The following is a 15,446-nucleotide window of genomic DNA, read 5'->3' as shown; positions in this document are numbered from 1 at the left end:
TTCTGGCTTGTTACGTGGAGGGGTGAGATCCATAGATGCATGCAAAAAGCATGGTAGAGCTCTTTGTTGGGATATCTCAAGGTGTATGCCTCAGGCACACCTTGATTTCTATGTGTGAGTGCTAGAGGCACAATTAGGTGCCCATAAGCACAGTTAGGTGGTGGAAAGCCACATAGGATGATTGAGAGAATCTAGGAGCAGATTGAGGAGATGATTGTGGAAGCTCTGAAGTCATCAGTGATGTCAGTGAGCATGTAAGAGGTGCCTACATAAGGACCTCACTCTTCTTCATTCCATAATGCAAGTATTCTAAATTTGTGTCCACTCTACTCTTTCCTTTCAGTTTACCAACATGGTATCAGAGCCATTTGATCCCCCTTGATCCATTTCTGCTACATCATCATCTTCTTCTCCATCTTCTTCTTCACCATCTCTTCCTCTTCTTCCCAAAATTTGCTTAAGCATGTTCTCCTCCGTTTCTCTGCCATTCTCCACGCCCTTCCTGCTGGAGATCCACCTCGAAGGGGCGAATCCGTGGTTGCAAGGAATTGACGAACCTTCGCCTCTGCTCGTCGCCATTTCACGCAGTTTGTCGACCCTTCTTCCTGCGATTTCTCTCAGAATGCTCCATGCTTCTCTAATTCCTTTCAGAGGGAGCTTGTCCATACCTAGAGCTATCTTGTGCTGAAGCAATGGCTGCATATTCAAGCTGAAAACAGAGAAAAACCAGTCGAAAATGGAGAGACAAGCTATGGCACCCTGACGCGTTTTTTCGCCTTTTCTCCTCAGTGGACCTTCTGTGGTATATAAGCTCTCTTTTTCCTCAGAAACCCCCTTTTCCTTTGCTCTGAAGAGTGAGATACAAGCCCTCCAAGTTCAGTCTTTTGATTTTGACAGTTTTGACAAGTTTTTGAAAGTGATGCTACATAAGATGCTACTCTAGCATTTCTGAGTTTTTTGAAGTTTTCAATAACATCAGTACAACTGTGGCTTCAGCTTTGCTTTGAGTTGCTATACTTGGTTTTGATTGGAAAGCTTTCATTTTAGCCACCTCTATGAAGCATGTAAGAAAAAGCATCATTGATTGAATTTTGGTCACTAGTCTTTGCTACATTAAATGCTTATATTTAGAAGCCTTTCAGTTGTTATTCTAGCCTTGTAAGAGAGAAGACACTGCCCAATACCTGGGTTAGACCCTCTCATGGCTACCATATTGAATATAAAAAAACTTCGACACATGGCAGATGGAGGTGAAATTTGCATTGATGAGGGAAAACCTCTGGGGACTTGTCCAACCGACTTCAACTTCTTCTTCTACAGCCTCCAATGCTGGAGAATCCTCAGCTCCGACACACCCGGCAAGGGATCCCGCTAGAGAGGAGAAAGCATATGGTATCATTGCTCTTACTTTAGGAGATGATTATATTCATCACATCTCTGACTTAGAGTCTCCTTCAGAAGCTTGGCAGAAGCTTGACATGATTTTTGGTGCTAGCTCTCACATCTCTAAATTATCACTTAAAATCTCTTTCTTTGAATTGAAGATGGTTAATGGCACTCCTTTGGCAGCCCATGTCAATTACATGCGGAGTCTTATGACTCAACTTGCTTCTATCAACTCTCCTATCACTACAGATGATGCTATGGCAGTGTTGCTTAAGAGTATGCTTGAAGATTATGATCATATTGTTACCACTTTGAAAAATCTTCCTAATCCTAATCTTGAAGGTATTATCTCTACTCTCCAAGAAGAAGAAAGGCACATGGAGCTCAGGAAAGGCAATGACACAGCTTATGCTGTAAAAATCCAGAAGGGCAAGTTTACACCTTGCAATCATTGTGGAAAGACAAATCACCTTTCAAAGGACTGCTTTAAAATCAATCCATGCAAACACTGTGGCAAAAACAATCATCATGAGAAGTTTTGCAGAGCCAAAGCAAAGACAGAAAATGCCAATCTACTTTCAGTTGATGTGCCTCCACAAGATGAGGCATCCTTTGAAGATTATGCATTTTAAAATTATCTCTATGTATGCTCCAGATCTCTCTTTTTATGTTGAGTCAAGGTACTCAGCCTGGATAGTCCTCCAAAATGAATGAAATAAACTATTGTGTTTTGTGTGTTTTGTAAACACCTCTGGTCACCTTATGATGTAGGTCATGTGTATGTGTTTTTGCTCCATGGTACCTCCTGCAGACATTGTGTGCATGTACATGCAAGGGAGATAACCATTGGAAGGTCTTTTTTGTATCCCTTTTGTTTACCTTACACCCATGGGAACCCTTGCTAGCTTGAGATCCTAGCCATTGATAGATCCATGACCACCATGAGATGGCATGAGACACCTTGTGCTAGCTGTATCCTTGACATAGCCTGAGGCATTCCCTTGAGGGGGGGTTTGTTGGGATATCTCAAGGTGTATGCCTCAGGCACACCTTGATTTCTATGTGTGAGTGCTAGAGGCACAGTTAGGTGCCCATAAGCACAGTTAGGTGGTGGAAAGCCACATAGGGTGATTGAGAGAATCTAGGAGCAGATTGAGGAGATGATTGTGGAAGCTCTGAAGTCATCAGTGATGTCAGTGAGCATGTAAGAGGTGCCTACATAAGGACCTCACTCTTCTTCATTCCATAATGCAAGTATTCTGAATTTGTGTCCACTCTACTCTTTCCTTTCAGTTTACCAACACTCTTGAGCTCTGCATCTTTCCTGAGCTGCTGTAACTCGTCTTTTGAGAAGGCGGTTGTTCTTGCGGCCGGTGGGAGCGGGAGAGGAGGTCTAGTTTTGGAAAGGTCTAACTTGAGTTTACAAGACATGAAGCTTTAGATAAGAGCTTTGCAGAGGCTGGAGCCATTATGTCAATATGTGGGGCGTTGGCAAGAATCTTATTTGTGTGAGCCTGATTTTTTTTCATTTGATGCATTTAATTCAAGAGGCCAGTGACTTAACATGAATGGTGGGCTAGTTGCCATGAGCGTCCTTTGTAAGGTGTCATGAGATGTGACAAGCAATAGGAGCATTACCTATGGCTGGAATCGGCTACAAGGAGGCCTTTGTATATCAAAACACTGTAGGAATATAAAAGCAAGAACTAGAAACTAGAAAACTAGAAGTAAAATAAGAACAAGATTAAAAGACAAAGAAGTACCTTGAGAAGAGTGTAGACAAGACACAAGCTAGATAGATAGATTGCAATGATGTGATATGGGCCAAAGTACAAGACATAAAGCAAGAGTGCTTATGGGATAATTGTAGAGGTGCCACATGGCACACACTCAAGACACAAGACTAGACTAGACTAGACTAGACAAATGTAGACTAGGGAAATAGTACACTTAGTGTGCACTTATCTCCAACACCCTCCTTAAGTGGACACTAGGAGTAAGACAGAAAGACAAGACTAGAAGATAGACATAAAGACTGATAGACTGAGAGACAAGACAGAAGACATGACAGACAAAGATCCTGAGACACCCCTCCTCAAGTGATATCCTCATATGGGTCCACAAGGGTAGGGACAAGATGGATCTAAAACAAAACACAGTCAGATTGGTAGACAAATAGACAGACAGACAAGACTAGATAGACAGAAGACTGACTGTAGACAATAGAAAGACCAAGACATTAGAACCCTTTGACCTACATCATCGGTGGTCAAGAAATATGAAGTAATCAGAAAGCCCACTTCTCATCATATGAGGAAGGAACAACAGGATCTGCTGATGGAGATGTTGCAGCAACATGGGCTGAGGTAGATGCAGGGGCTGATGTAGAGGGTTTGGAGTAGCAGTCCCTCTCCCGGTGATTATCACGGCCACAAATGGTGCATGGATGAGCCTTGAAACAGTCCTTCTCCATATGATTAGTTTTGCCACAATGGGTGCAAGGCTTTCTTACCTTAGAACTTCCTTTCTTTGCTAAAAATGCAGTGTCAGTTACCTTTCGTTGTTGAGTTCTTTCTTCCTCTTGGAGAGCATTGATGATACCTTCAAGAGAAGGATTATTGTGATACTTGAAGGTAGTGACAAGAGTAGCATAGGTGTCAGGTAAGCTTTTGAGAAGCACAGCAATAGCAATATCTTCGGAGATGGGAGACTTTACTGATGCAAGCTGAACCATAAGACTGCGAAGATAATTGACATGAGAGGCTATAGTAGCTCCTTCCTGCATATGTAGATCAAAGAATGAGATCATAAGTGCAATCTTAGAGTTTTTAGATCGGGGTCCAAAAAGGGTATCCAAAGTGATCCATGCTTGAGGAGCAGATTGTATGTCGGAGATGTGATGAATGTAATCATCTCCAAGACCGAGCAAGATGATAGCATAGGCTTTGTTGTTCTTGGCAGTGACAACTTGCTCAATGTTGGGATCTTCGGGAGCAGCACGGTGAACAATGTCCCAAAGACCTTCTTTCATAAGATGGCACTTGATTTTGATTTGCCAAGTATGAAAGTTGGACCCATTGAATTTGTCTATAGACATGAGAGAATGAGAGGAAGAAGCCATGTGGGAAGGTGTTACCTCTTGCTAAGATGTAAGGGCAGTGTCTATTCCCTTACAATATTGCAGAAATAAATGAAAGAAGAGATCCAAGAAGCCGGTTCTCTCACCACTTTGTCAAGGCCATAGCATGTGACAGCCCATCGAAGCAGGAGGAACCAGCAGTTTGCAGATATGAGGATAACAAAAAAAGACTTCTCAGCAAACTGAAAGAGACAATGTACAGTACCTTGTAGGTACGGGCAGCAGCTTCAAAAAGTCGTGGTTCACAGCGGCAAGACTTTGAGCATCAAAGGAGAAGATGGCGCAGATCATGAACAGCAGCTTGGAGAGGTGCGGCCCGTTGCAGATACAAACGTGCAGGTACGGATTCCGTACAGTCGTACAGACTGTACGGACAGTCTTGGCTGTACTTCGAATTGTTCGTTCGTTGATGCAGGTGCAGGAGCGACTGAGGAGCGGGAGCTACAGCAAGGACAAGAGCAGATCTGGCGCGCAGATCTGGCAGAGAGCGGAACTGCGCAGCAGATCTGGCAGCGCAATGGCGTGCAGATCTGGCACGCAGATCTGGCAGAGAGAAGCAGTGGCGTGATGTGGTGGCGCAGATCTGGCAGAGAGATGGCGGGGCCGAAAGAGGCAGGCAGATATGCAGCGGCAACCTGAACAGGAACGGCAGCAGCGTGGAGAAGACGGGCAGAAGATGGAGATGGCGACCAGCTGAGCGGGGCAGAAATCTGAGAAGAGGCGGCTATGGCTACAGTAGACTGAGGGGAGAGAAGAGGGATCTACATGGCTCTGATACCATGTAGGAATATAAAAGCAAGAACTAGAAACTAGAAAACTAGAAGTAAAATAAGAACAAGATTGAAAGACAAAGAAGTACCTTGAGAAGAGTGTAGACAAGACACAAGCTAGATAGATAGATTGCAATGATGTGACCCATGAATATATGGGCCAAAGTACAAGACATAAAGCAAGAGTGCTTATGGGATAATTGTAGAGGTGCCACATGGCACACACTCAAGACACAAGACTAGACTAGACTAGACTAGACAAATGTAGACTAGGGAAATAGTACACTTAGTGTGCACTTATCTCCAACAAACACATGCCAGGATCAGATGCCACTCAAGTATAGGGAGGCACTGCCAATGAGAGGAGGTTGACAAGCATAGCTGTGATTATGATCAGCTGGTGGTTCTCCTATCAAGCATCTACCACCTTCGCAGTCTGGATCCCATAAATCAGACAGTAAACCCCCCTCAAACACAGGTTTTGACGCCCAAAACCCAAATTTGGCTCAGGCACAGCAAGAGTGGGACGTTATACTGCTTCTATTCTTTGTAATACTTGTATTCTATGAGTGAGGAGGGTGGGCATCTATATAAGGGGATTGAGTCATTCTTTTAGTATCAGTAAGGAATTTATGAACAGTTCATTAATTGTCTATCCTGTACTTATCAAGACATGTGATCTGCTCCATCGTTCATAGATGCAAAAACTACTGAATAGCTAAATCTACATTCTGTTCCACACATGACGTGTCATTGAATCCACAAAAAAAGATGAGAAATAGGCTTCTATGAATTCCATTCGAATCTTTAGAGTGTAATTGAAATTTATGATTGATCGATTTTTTTCGCGTGCAGGCACATTATTGCCCATTTTGTGACAAGATATTTGAAGCTGCATCATACCTTGTAAGTGGTGTTAAATGATGAATCCATAGCAGTGCATGTCATGTCTCATATATTTCAGTTCTGTTCGTATTCAAATATATCCTACATTTTGGCTACAATTTTCACATCATTTCATGGTTTTTCGATGTGCAGTTCAATATATAAAACTGTCTGAATTTAGTGATTCTGTGAACATGATAAATAGGAGTATATTAAATATTCCTTAGAAATTTTTAGACTTGACAGTCTTCGATTTCCATTTTTGAGAGTTTAGAGAATATCTACTGATCGAAGTTCTATGTTATCTCCAATATAGGACATGCATATTTCAAGAAGACATCCCACATCCATAGGACAACAATCGGAAATTAGAACTAATGGAGCCTTCTCCAAGTCAAAAGAGCCATCTTCATCTCAAGTATCTACATCCCAAATTTGCGTTTTGAACCCATTTTCATGTTGTGAGTGGTTTTTATGATTAATAAAGATGTGGATACCCACAAGGCCGTGGTTGAGGTGTCTTGTGATAAGAAAGATGCACTTTGATCTCAAGAGGTGGGGCTTGAAAGTGGTTGTACAACATGCTATGCTCTTTTAAATCTCCCAATGGTTTTGCAGCAAGTCTTTCCTTTAGGACTCAGATACATAGGGGCTGTTATCTACAAGTGAAACGATAGTACAGGAATGTATGATTCAGAAACACGGCTCTAATTCAAGGTAGTATGTTATGGGGTTCGGAAAGGAATCAATGGGTACAAGACTAGATTTTTCTTTGGTAATAACTGCCGTTGAGGTAGTAGGAGAGACAAGCTCATTTAAATTTCATCAGGTTTTTGCTCAGATGTTGGGAGCTTGCTTCACTTTTGCAAGAAAAGATAATAGATTACTAGTCAGAAATATATATTGCAAGGGTGTGGCTAGCATGTCATCATCCCTATCAAAAGACTTAACATGTGACAAACAACATGGAGACTTATAAGCTATGACCTTGGTAAAGCCTAATAATGCTCAACATGGAGACTACATGAGGAAAAGAGAAGAAACAAAGAAACAAAAGTGCTAAATGGGTGGAGCCTTTAAGCGGACATCTACACCCAAGACAAATGCAACATAAAACATTGAAATGTTAGTACATAAAATGTCCGAGCCCATGGAGAAGATGGAAACGCACAGTGTGTATCCCCTCGGGGAGTCGAGTTACCCTCGGGGAGTCGAGTTAGATTCTTGGTCTAAACTCGTTTACAACTTTTGCTCCCCCCCAAAAAATAATCTTGTTTACAACCCATGAGGGCATTATCCTATCCGTTATGAGCATAAGTGCAATGCAGCTAGCAGCTGTATAGCCTGTTTAGTAGTAACGTCCGGTGGCGATGTAACCTCTCATAGGGTGACCTCCCATATAGCACGATCAACAATAATATGTTTCTATACCATTGCATATTGTTTCCTTTTGCTAGTGTGTTATGGGACTGCAAATAGGCGAGGATCATTTGGAAGGGAATTGATAGCTTATTGAGCGCCTTTATATCTTCGCGACCTGGTGTTAGGTGGCTTGAGTTTCTCTTTCGGGACCTCAAGTGTTTAATGAGAGACATCACTCTTCTTGGGATCTCTCAGTTTGATGGCATTTGGTTGCTATGGATGACATTCTTGGCTCTCCTTATAGACCTGCACGTGCCTCTGTGGATACTTCCCTCATTTGCCAGTGTGTTTGGATTCAATTAATAGTGAAACAATAATAAATTTCATCCAAAGCAACGCAAGATCAAAGCGTGATTTATAGCATAGGTGGGAAAGCAATCTCCATCCGAAAACCTCCACAAAAATCCCCAAAAACAGAGGCACAGAGAGACACTCAATCTGCAACCTCACAAAACAAAGCCCACACAAAAGCCCTGCTTATTAAAGAAATATGTGGAGCCTTGACCACCTACATTCAACTTGCTCTCCTCCAGTGTGAGCACACATGCCAGAAAGAACCCGAGGGAGAAAACTGCTTGAACCATCAAAGCTGTTTGGAGCAAAAGAGATGTCGAACACTGTCGAAGGAGCAAGGTGTCAATTCTACAGGCTTGAACAAACTCCCGGAAAACCGGGGTGAAGCGCTCTCCAAGACCACTTCCAATGTGATGACAGAAGTGGCAGTGCCCTCCAATGTCAGCAGCCCAGGGTTTGATTGGTAAATGGAAAAGGAAATGCTTCTCGCGGATAAAGCCATGCTTACAACGAGCAAGTCTGAGCCAAGGGGAAGCTAAGGAAAGAACAGTAAGTAGGGTGGGCACTGAGCAAGGGCACTGAGCAAGAAGCTCAGCACCACCCCCGCTTGAAGTGACTCTAGGGTGCGGTGAGCTGCATAGAGGCTAGGTTGCAATGCTTGTCGCAAAAAAAGTCATGTTAGCAGTAATATTTGCTTGTTTTTCTTTTGTGGTTAAAAAGAATGGGAGGGGCAAGGGTAAAGAGATGACAACAGAGGATCCCATGTTCTTATTCACTGTACAATTCATTTTTTGTGGTACGGATTCTCACTTGCCCCCTTTCTTTATCTTTTCGCAGTTGAGGTGATGATTCACTTCCTTCATTCACAAACATAGATTATCGGACTTTGTCTTTCCATCAGAAATGACAAGGAACTTCCTGATTGTGAGCTTGCAGAGATGCCAGGTTGGTGTGGATGTGATCCTCACAATAGTTTGCTCTAGTCTTGGAGAACATCATAAGAAAGCTACTCTATTGGAGCTCCGCTACCCAAGAGGATCAGATTTTTCTGTAACACATTATCATCCCAAAGCAGTGTTCTGTCCCGAGTGATTTGGGAGCATAGACTGAGTATATCTGGCAGGTCAAATGGTCGTGGTTGAAATCAATCCCGATTCCATTAGCCCAAAGGCGGGCTGAGCGCTGCCTATGAACTAGGCTAAATGAGTTGCTACCCCAAGAGCAGCACCTCCTCTGCCTTCTTCATGGTCTTCTGTGACAAACCAAACTCGGTTTTCGTCTATCTGCTTTACGTGGCTTCTCAACTTATCTCCTCGAACTTTGACTTCCCGAAGGGCTAGAAAGTCTGACGAAGGTTACTCTTTCTGATCCATCTTCTGAAAATTAGAGGTTCGAGATCGTTTGTAAGCCCCTAAACGTTAACACTGAGAAAGGAAAACTTTTTTTGGGTGGGTGTCTGCATTACTGGGTGGAATTGTTTTTTCTCTTCTCTTAAAGCTGACAAGACTGTGTTGAGGGCAGATGGTGAAGCCTTTTGACATCCTTCTTTTCTCCCTTTCTAGGATGCTGGCTTCTTTGGGATTGCTAGCAGCAAGGTTTGCTCTTTGACTTTTCCTTTGGGTTTGGATTGTTTTCTTGTCCTTAACAACTGTGAAGGGTGTCTCTCCTTTTTCAACTAGCGCGTGTTCTGCCTAGGCTAGCTGCTCTCCGAAATCCTACATGTTAGCTACGAATTCTTCCTCCTCTGAAGAGTCGTCCATTTACGATGACCACTTCACTTTCTTCTTTGGGGGAAGAGGGGCTTTCCCTTTTTCTTCCTGAGGCAGACTGATCGGCTTCTCTTTTTGGGGGCTCGATTCTGTCAACTTTTGGATCGGTCTCCTGATGTGGACTCTCAATTTGCTCTTTCTCCCTTCTTCTACTGGCTCTGGCAGGGCAGTCCTTGATGAAGTGTCCTCCCAGACCGCATAGGAAGCAGGAGTTAGGAATGTTTTTGTAGAAGACTCTTTGGAAAAACTCGCTTCCGCCCCCATCTAGAATCCAGATAGCATTTGATGGGTCGACAACAAGATCCATTAGGACACAAGCCTAGGGATTTCCCCTTGGGCTGATAATCTTTCGGTTTCGAGGCCAAGAAACTGACCCAAAGGTACACACAATGCATCAATTTGCTGAAATAGAGAGAGTGGAAGATATGGGAATTCCACCCAAATCAGAGCTTTTGAAGGGAGCGGAGAGTCGGGGCAAAAGGAGGGTTCCCAAAGTTGCACAGGTAGTGGTTGGTTTCTGATGGTCCAAGTAACATTTTGGATGACCTCTGTAGCCCCCCTCTCACACTTTTTGAACATGAAGACCATGTAACCATTTCTTAGGAAGCGTATGCTAGTGACGTTCAGCCCTTTACGTGTCCAGAAGTTGCGCACCCACCCTTCCAGTAAAACAGCGCGGGAGCCTCGGCCCATGTATAAACCCGACAACGACGCACAACCATTTCATTGTTTCATTAAGAATACCATTGTGCGCTTTTATTGTTGGGATCTTACCTTTTCCAGGATGTTCCATCCGCTCGAGAACTTGTCTCATCTTGTTCGACTGCTCTTGTTCCGTCGATGGCCTCTGGGTATTCTTATTCCGGTTGTTTGAAGATCCTCTTCGCTATGGAGGGTGAGCGTCTCCCTGGGCGTCTGTTTAGGTACCGGGGGGGCCTTAAAAAGGCTTTGGCTTCTGCCTTGGAGAGCTCCAGCTTAGGTCCCTTTTGTTGGCATCTCAGGCAAGGCTTTCCCCCTCTGCGCGTTCTAGAAAATGTCGGGATGCTTGAGGGCTCCATTGGTTTGTCGGTTCTGGCTTGCGAAGGAGAACGACTGCACTTTGATAGCATGTTGTATCTTGCTCTCCTTCTTCCCGAAGCTAGGGAATCCTGCTAGAAGAAAGCTTCTACATTCCGCCAATAGCCTTTTGAGTGTGTCAGCTTCTCCAATACTTTTCTGAAGCTCAAGGATGTTGCTCTCCTCCAATTTAGTGTGAAACCAAGGAGGGGGGCGGTGGGATTCGGCCTATATGGTAGTCTTTCTCGAGTCATTTGCATGTCTAATCGATGTGACTTCCTGTGTCCACACAGAGATTGAGCACGGGTCCCTGAGTATCCTGAGCTTTGAGGCTAGGTCTACCAACAGTGGTGGCTAAGCTGGCTGAAACCCTATCACTACCACCATCGGTAGTCGAAGCCAGTCCAGCCCCGAGATATACTACTTTTGCTTTTTTTCTTGCTCTCAAAGACTCCTTTTTTTTTCTCTCAAGAAAATTACTTCATTAAGTATGAATGAAAACCGCGAGAGCAAGCTCAAATGCAGGAATACATCATGCTATGCATGAGGAAAAAAAAACAGCTCAAAACTCATTTTTGGAGATGGCTCTAGAGCATATCCTGTCATGTTTTCACAAGTTAAGATTCCATTTAACATTGCATTAGGGGATATAGAAAGGCCCATAGGGTTTAGCAACTTTGCACATTTAGTTGGCAAGATGTGGAGAGGTACATGCTACATCACTTGGGGCATTGTGGCTTGCTTTACACAACTGGGTCCTTGGGTATTTTATGAGGCACTGAATTTAGATAGTGCTTCTGATTAGAAAGAAGTCCTATCTATGCATAGACCTCACTCTTCTTTTGTAGACTTGGCTTGGGAGCCTTGCAACCATCTAACCACCCCTTTGAATCTAAGTAAAACCAAAATCAGTCCCCCCAAATTTGGAGCGTCCTCATTGCTAATCCAATTTTAATTAATATGTGCATCAATTAGATTGTCATGGCTTGGAGCTGAAATTGTGCACCAGGGTGGATGTTTGGTAAGATCTATTGTCACAGGGTCTTAGACTTAGTCATTAGCTATGTCTAGCAGTGGTTGGATCATTAGTTGGGTCGTTGGACCAGCCAAAATGCTCCACAAACCTACCCCCGTTGGAGGCACTTACTTCAAAATCCTACTATCAGATTCGCCTACTTCCTTTAGATGAAATGGAGCTTATCTTTTACTCTACATCCTTACCAGAGGGATCTCGTGGGTGGCCGAAACCTGATTGCTAGATTTTAGGGGGTTGATATATTTGGCAGCATCCTATGGAGGAGATTCCTACCGACCGTGTAGAGCCTATATTAGTGATCCCTCACTTCAACAGAAGGGTTCACTCTGTCATAAGGTTTCTCAAAATCTGCAACCTCCTGGGATAAGATGAATGAGACCCTTTGTAAGTGAATCAGGCATGGTACCAGAGTCCCAACTACCCTACAAGGCTAAGTCCACATGGTCCCGAATCATGTCCCAAAAAGCAATTAAAACGGATGACACCCATCTAAATGTGGGTATGTGCCCTTGTGGAGAGCGAGAAGCGCAGTCCCAAATTCCGGACTGGTGAAAGGTGCATCAAGTGCGACTCCAATGTTTGGTTTCACCTATGCTGGAATTCTGTGCCAAACATTGTATCTGGCATCATCTCTAGCAGGTGTGTCAGGATCTACTGAAAGAAAGGAGGCATAAAAATATGTATTTATATGCAAGATGGCATCAGGATCTGTCTACAAAGACCTATCAAAGTCAATAAGCTGAGAAACATTTTCTCTATCATGTCTCGGGCCAAGGGTAGAGAAGAAGTCTTTATTGACTCTTCCTCCCATATGAATCCAAAAGGACTCCCATGCATGAAAGGGATGCTTTGCTGATTGATCTAACAAAACCTGCTCATGAGCCCTTGCTATAGCAGCAAGGTGCTCATGAATCCAAGCATTTGGAGGCCGCTTCTACTCTTCCCTCTGTAGGGCTACTAGCTGTCTCAGAGGCCAATCTCCAGTCTGAGAATCTTATGTCTCTTGGTAGAAGTAATAGTAGCTTAACATCACTACTACCCGAAAGGGATGTTGCCACATGTGAAAGTGATGGCACTCCATCCTACAAATGTGACACCCAAATCCGTAAAACATCCTCTATGAGGCCCTCCTATGCATACAAGGCATCTAGAATCGTGACACTGATAGAGCGACGGTGTCTCAAATGAGGCTTAGAAATCATCATAACCACCGGAAAGTGATATGAAATAGAAACCCTTGGTGCAATGCATAGCTAGCCACCTCTATCTAATGCCCAATCATCAACATAAAATATGTCTATCCATGCATGGATGGGCAATTGCATCATTATATTCCACCATGAGAATAGGAGTGAATGAGGCAAAGTCCAAAAGGCATCATCTGTCCAAGCATCTCTACCACCATTGAATTAGAAGAAGGCATCCCAAACTGCTCCCTCCAATGAGTGAATACCTCCTCCTCTTCACCTTTTTCATCTGGAGGCAACTCCACCATGTTGAAGTCACCTCCAAAGTCACCTCCAATTATCTATGAATCTACAATGGGAGCCCAAGGGAGACATTTTTTCGAAAAAAGGACATGATCCCCTGTATTGTTGGGGGCTTAGAGGTTGAGAAGATCAACTTTATGTGCCACAATCAACAAAATGATCCGCTATGTTCTAGAGGGTGTAATGATACCATGTCCAACCACCAGGGGAAGAAAGGAATATGAGACTGAAAATGCATGTTCCTCCTCTAGTGCCCAAAGTAGGAGACCAAAAGGCATGACCCGAAAGTAGTATACCTGACTTTGAACAATCTCTACTATCCAATTTTTGTTCGTGAATAAAATACATATTAATAGATCCTCTAGGGACATTTGGATGAACCTAATTACAAATCAATAGCCTACAGCGGTGATGTGGTATACATAGTTGTCAGTAGAAACGAAAACGAGAAAAACCAGGGAAATGGAGTTTCCGGCCCCCACTGAAACAGAAACAGAAGAAACGGCAATATGTATAAACATTTATTTTTTATACAAATACATATCAATAGAGCGCAAATTATACATAATACAATCATTGATACTTGAAGCATCATGCATGCTTCTATGATTCTAAATTCCTATGATGATGATCTATCTTGTATCATCTATTATCCATGAATGATGCTTCAATAATCAACATGTGCCATGAACTAAGTTCTTAGTTCTAACTTCTAATAAGTTTGAAGTTAACAATATGAAGTTTGAGAGGGAGGATGGAGAGGTGAGAGCCTAGAGGGAGGATGTGTTAGGAAATGGAGTCAATTTGAGTGACTTTTAGTGTGTTCCTTTTGAGTTCTAGAGTAGTACTATACTACTTTATATCCTAGAGTGCTACGTGTCACTATAGGACTTATCCCATATACACTTGACACTTGTGTGTGTGCCTATCCTATAAAGGCATTGCACTTTCTCATGTCAAATCACTCAAGCCTCAAGCCTTTCTTGATGATGTAAGTACTTTACTTTGGTTGTACATTTCTTTCTTTCTTTCATTTCCATTATGGTTGTTTAGTCTTGCTTTCACTTTCCATTCCATTCCATTCCATGTCTTGCATCTTCATATGGTATCAGAGCTAGGCTATCTTCTAAGAGGTTGAGGTAACAAATTGAGGACATTGAAGCCTCTCTCCCTCATTTCCCTTGGAGGAATGCCTTCTCCAATTCCACCTTGAGCTCAACCTCTCTCTTCCACCTTGAGCCTCACCATTGGAGAGCTTCATCAACAAGAGATCGTGCTTCAGCTCGTCATTCAGCCCGCTCAGCTCGCCATTCAGCCCATGCTTCACCCATGCTTCAGCTTGCCATTCAGCCCGCTCAGCTCGCCATTCAATCCGTGCTTCAGCTCACCATTCAGCCCTCTATTCTCCCACAGCCTGTACATGTCCACACGCAGTCCACAGCTATGCCGGCTCCTCTTCTCTGCCGGCTACTCTTCTCTGCGCGATCCTCTTCTTTGCCCGCTACTGATCTGCCCGCTATTGTTCTGTCTGCCACCTAGAGCTCCATTGTGCCCACCATCTCTTCCTCTGCTCACTTGTGCCCGCCATCTACCCTTCCTCTTCTACATCTGCTCTTCCTCTTCTACAGCTCCATTCTTTCCATCACTCTTCTCTCTCCTAGCTGCCAGCTTTATGGGTTCGATTTCCACCAACTCTCTCCTTGTGGACAAATTCAAGGGGGATGGATTCCCCACATGGCAAACAAAAGTGTAACTCCTTCTCATGAAGGAGAATGTTTGGGATGCCATCGAAGATGATGAAGCACTTGAGACATCAACGGAGCCTCAAATATGCAAGATTTGGAAGCAACACAATTCGAGGGCCATCGCAATCATCGGGCTTTGCCTAGATGATTCATTGATTTATCGCATCGACTTCAAGTCCAAGGCTAAGGAGATTTGGGCACGCCTCGAAAATATATTTGGTAACAAAATCACCAACTCCAAGGTTTTTCTGAAAATGCAATTTTATAAGTTGAAAATGGAAGAGTTTGAAACCTTGAGTGCACATATAGTAAAGATTCAATCTTTAGTTCAACAACTCTCCAGCTTGAAGTGCTTCCTGGATGATGAGAACAAAATGGTTGTCCTCATGACAAGTATGGAAGGGATCTCTCGCTTTGAGAATGCCCTTGAAGTACTTCGAATTGCATCAACTAC

At 43.4% G+C, this 15,446-nt stretch overlaps 1 protein-coding gene across 4 annotated transcripts in view; it reads left to right on the top strand.

Annotated features, from left to right (window-relative positions):
* The window catches only part of LOC147891402 (uncharacterized), a 264,973-nt gene that overhangs the window by 45,674 nt on the left and 203,853 nt on the right, over positions 1-15,446 (top strand). For all 4 annotated transcript variants that reach the window (XR_015542618.1, XM_087389724.1, XM_087389723.1 and 1 more), the window contains 2 exons: positions 6,151-6,201; positions 6,497-6,598. Coding sequence is in view for 3 of the 4 variants with exons in the window: in XM_087389724.1 (XP_087245850.1) it covers positions 6,151-6,201; positions 6,497-6,598 (153 nt within the window). In the remaining variant the exon portion in view is untranslated. The remainder of the gene's footprint in view (positions 1-6,150; positions 6,202-6,496; positions 6,599-15,446) is intronic.

This window comes from Dipteris shenzhenensis, chromosome 18 (genome assembly GCF_047967505.1).
Source record: "Dipteris shenzhenensis isolate YYH24624 ecotype China chromosome 18, Dip_SZ_1.0, whole genome shotgun sequence".
In the NCBI taxonomy this organism is placed as follows: Eukaryota; Viridiplantae; Streptophyta; class Polypodiopsida; order Gleicheniales; family Dipteridaceae; genus Dipteris; species Dipteris shenzhenensis.
The sequence above is the reverse complement of the archived record's forward strand: the minus strand, read 5'-3'. Positions and strand labels throughout refer to the sequence as shown.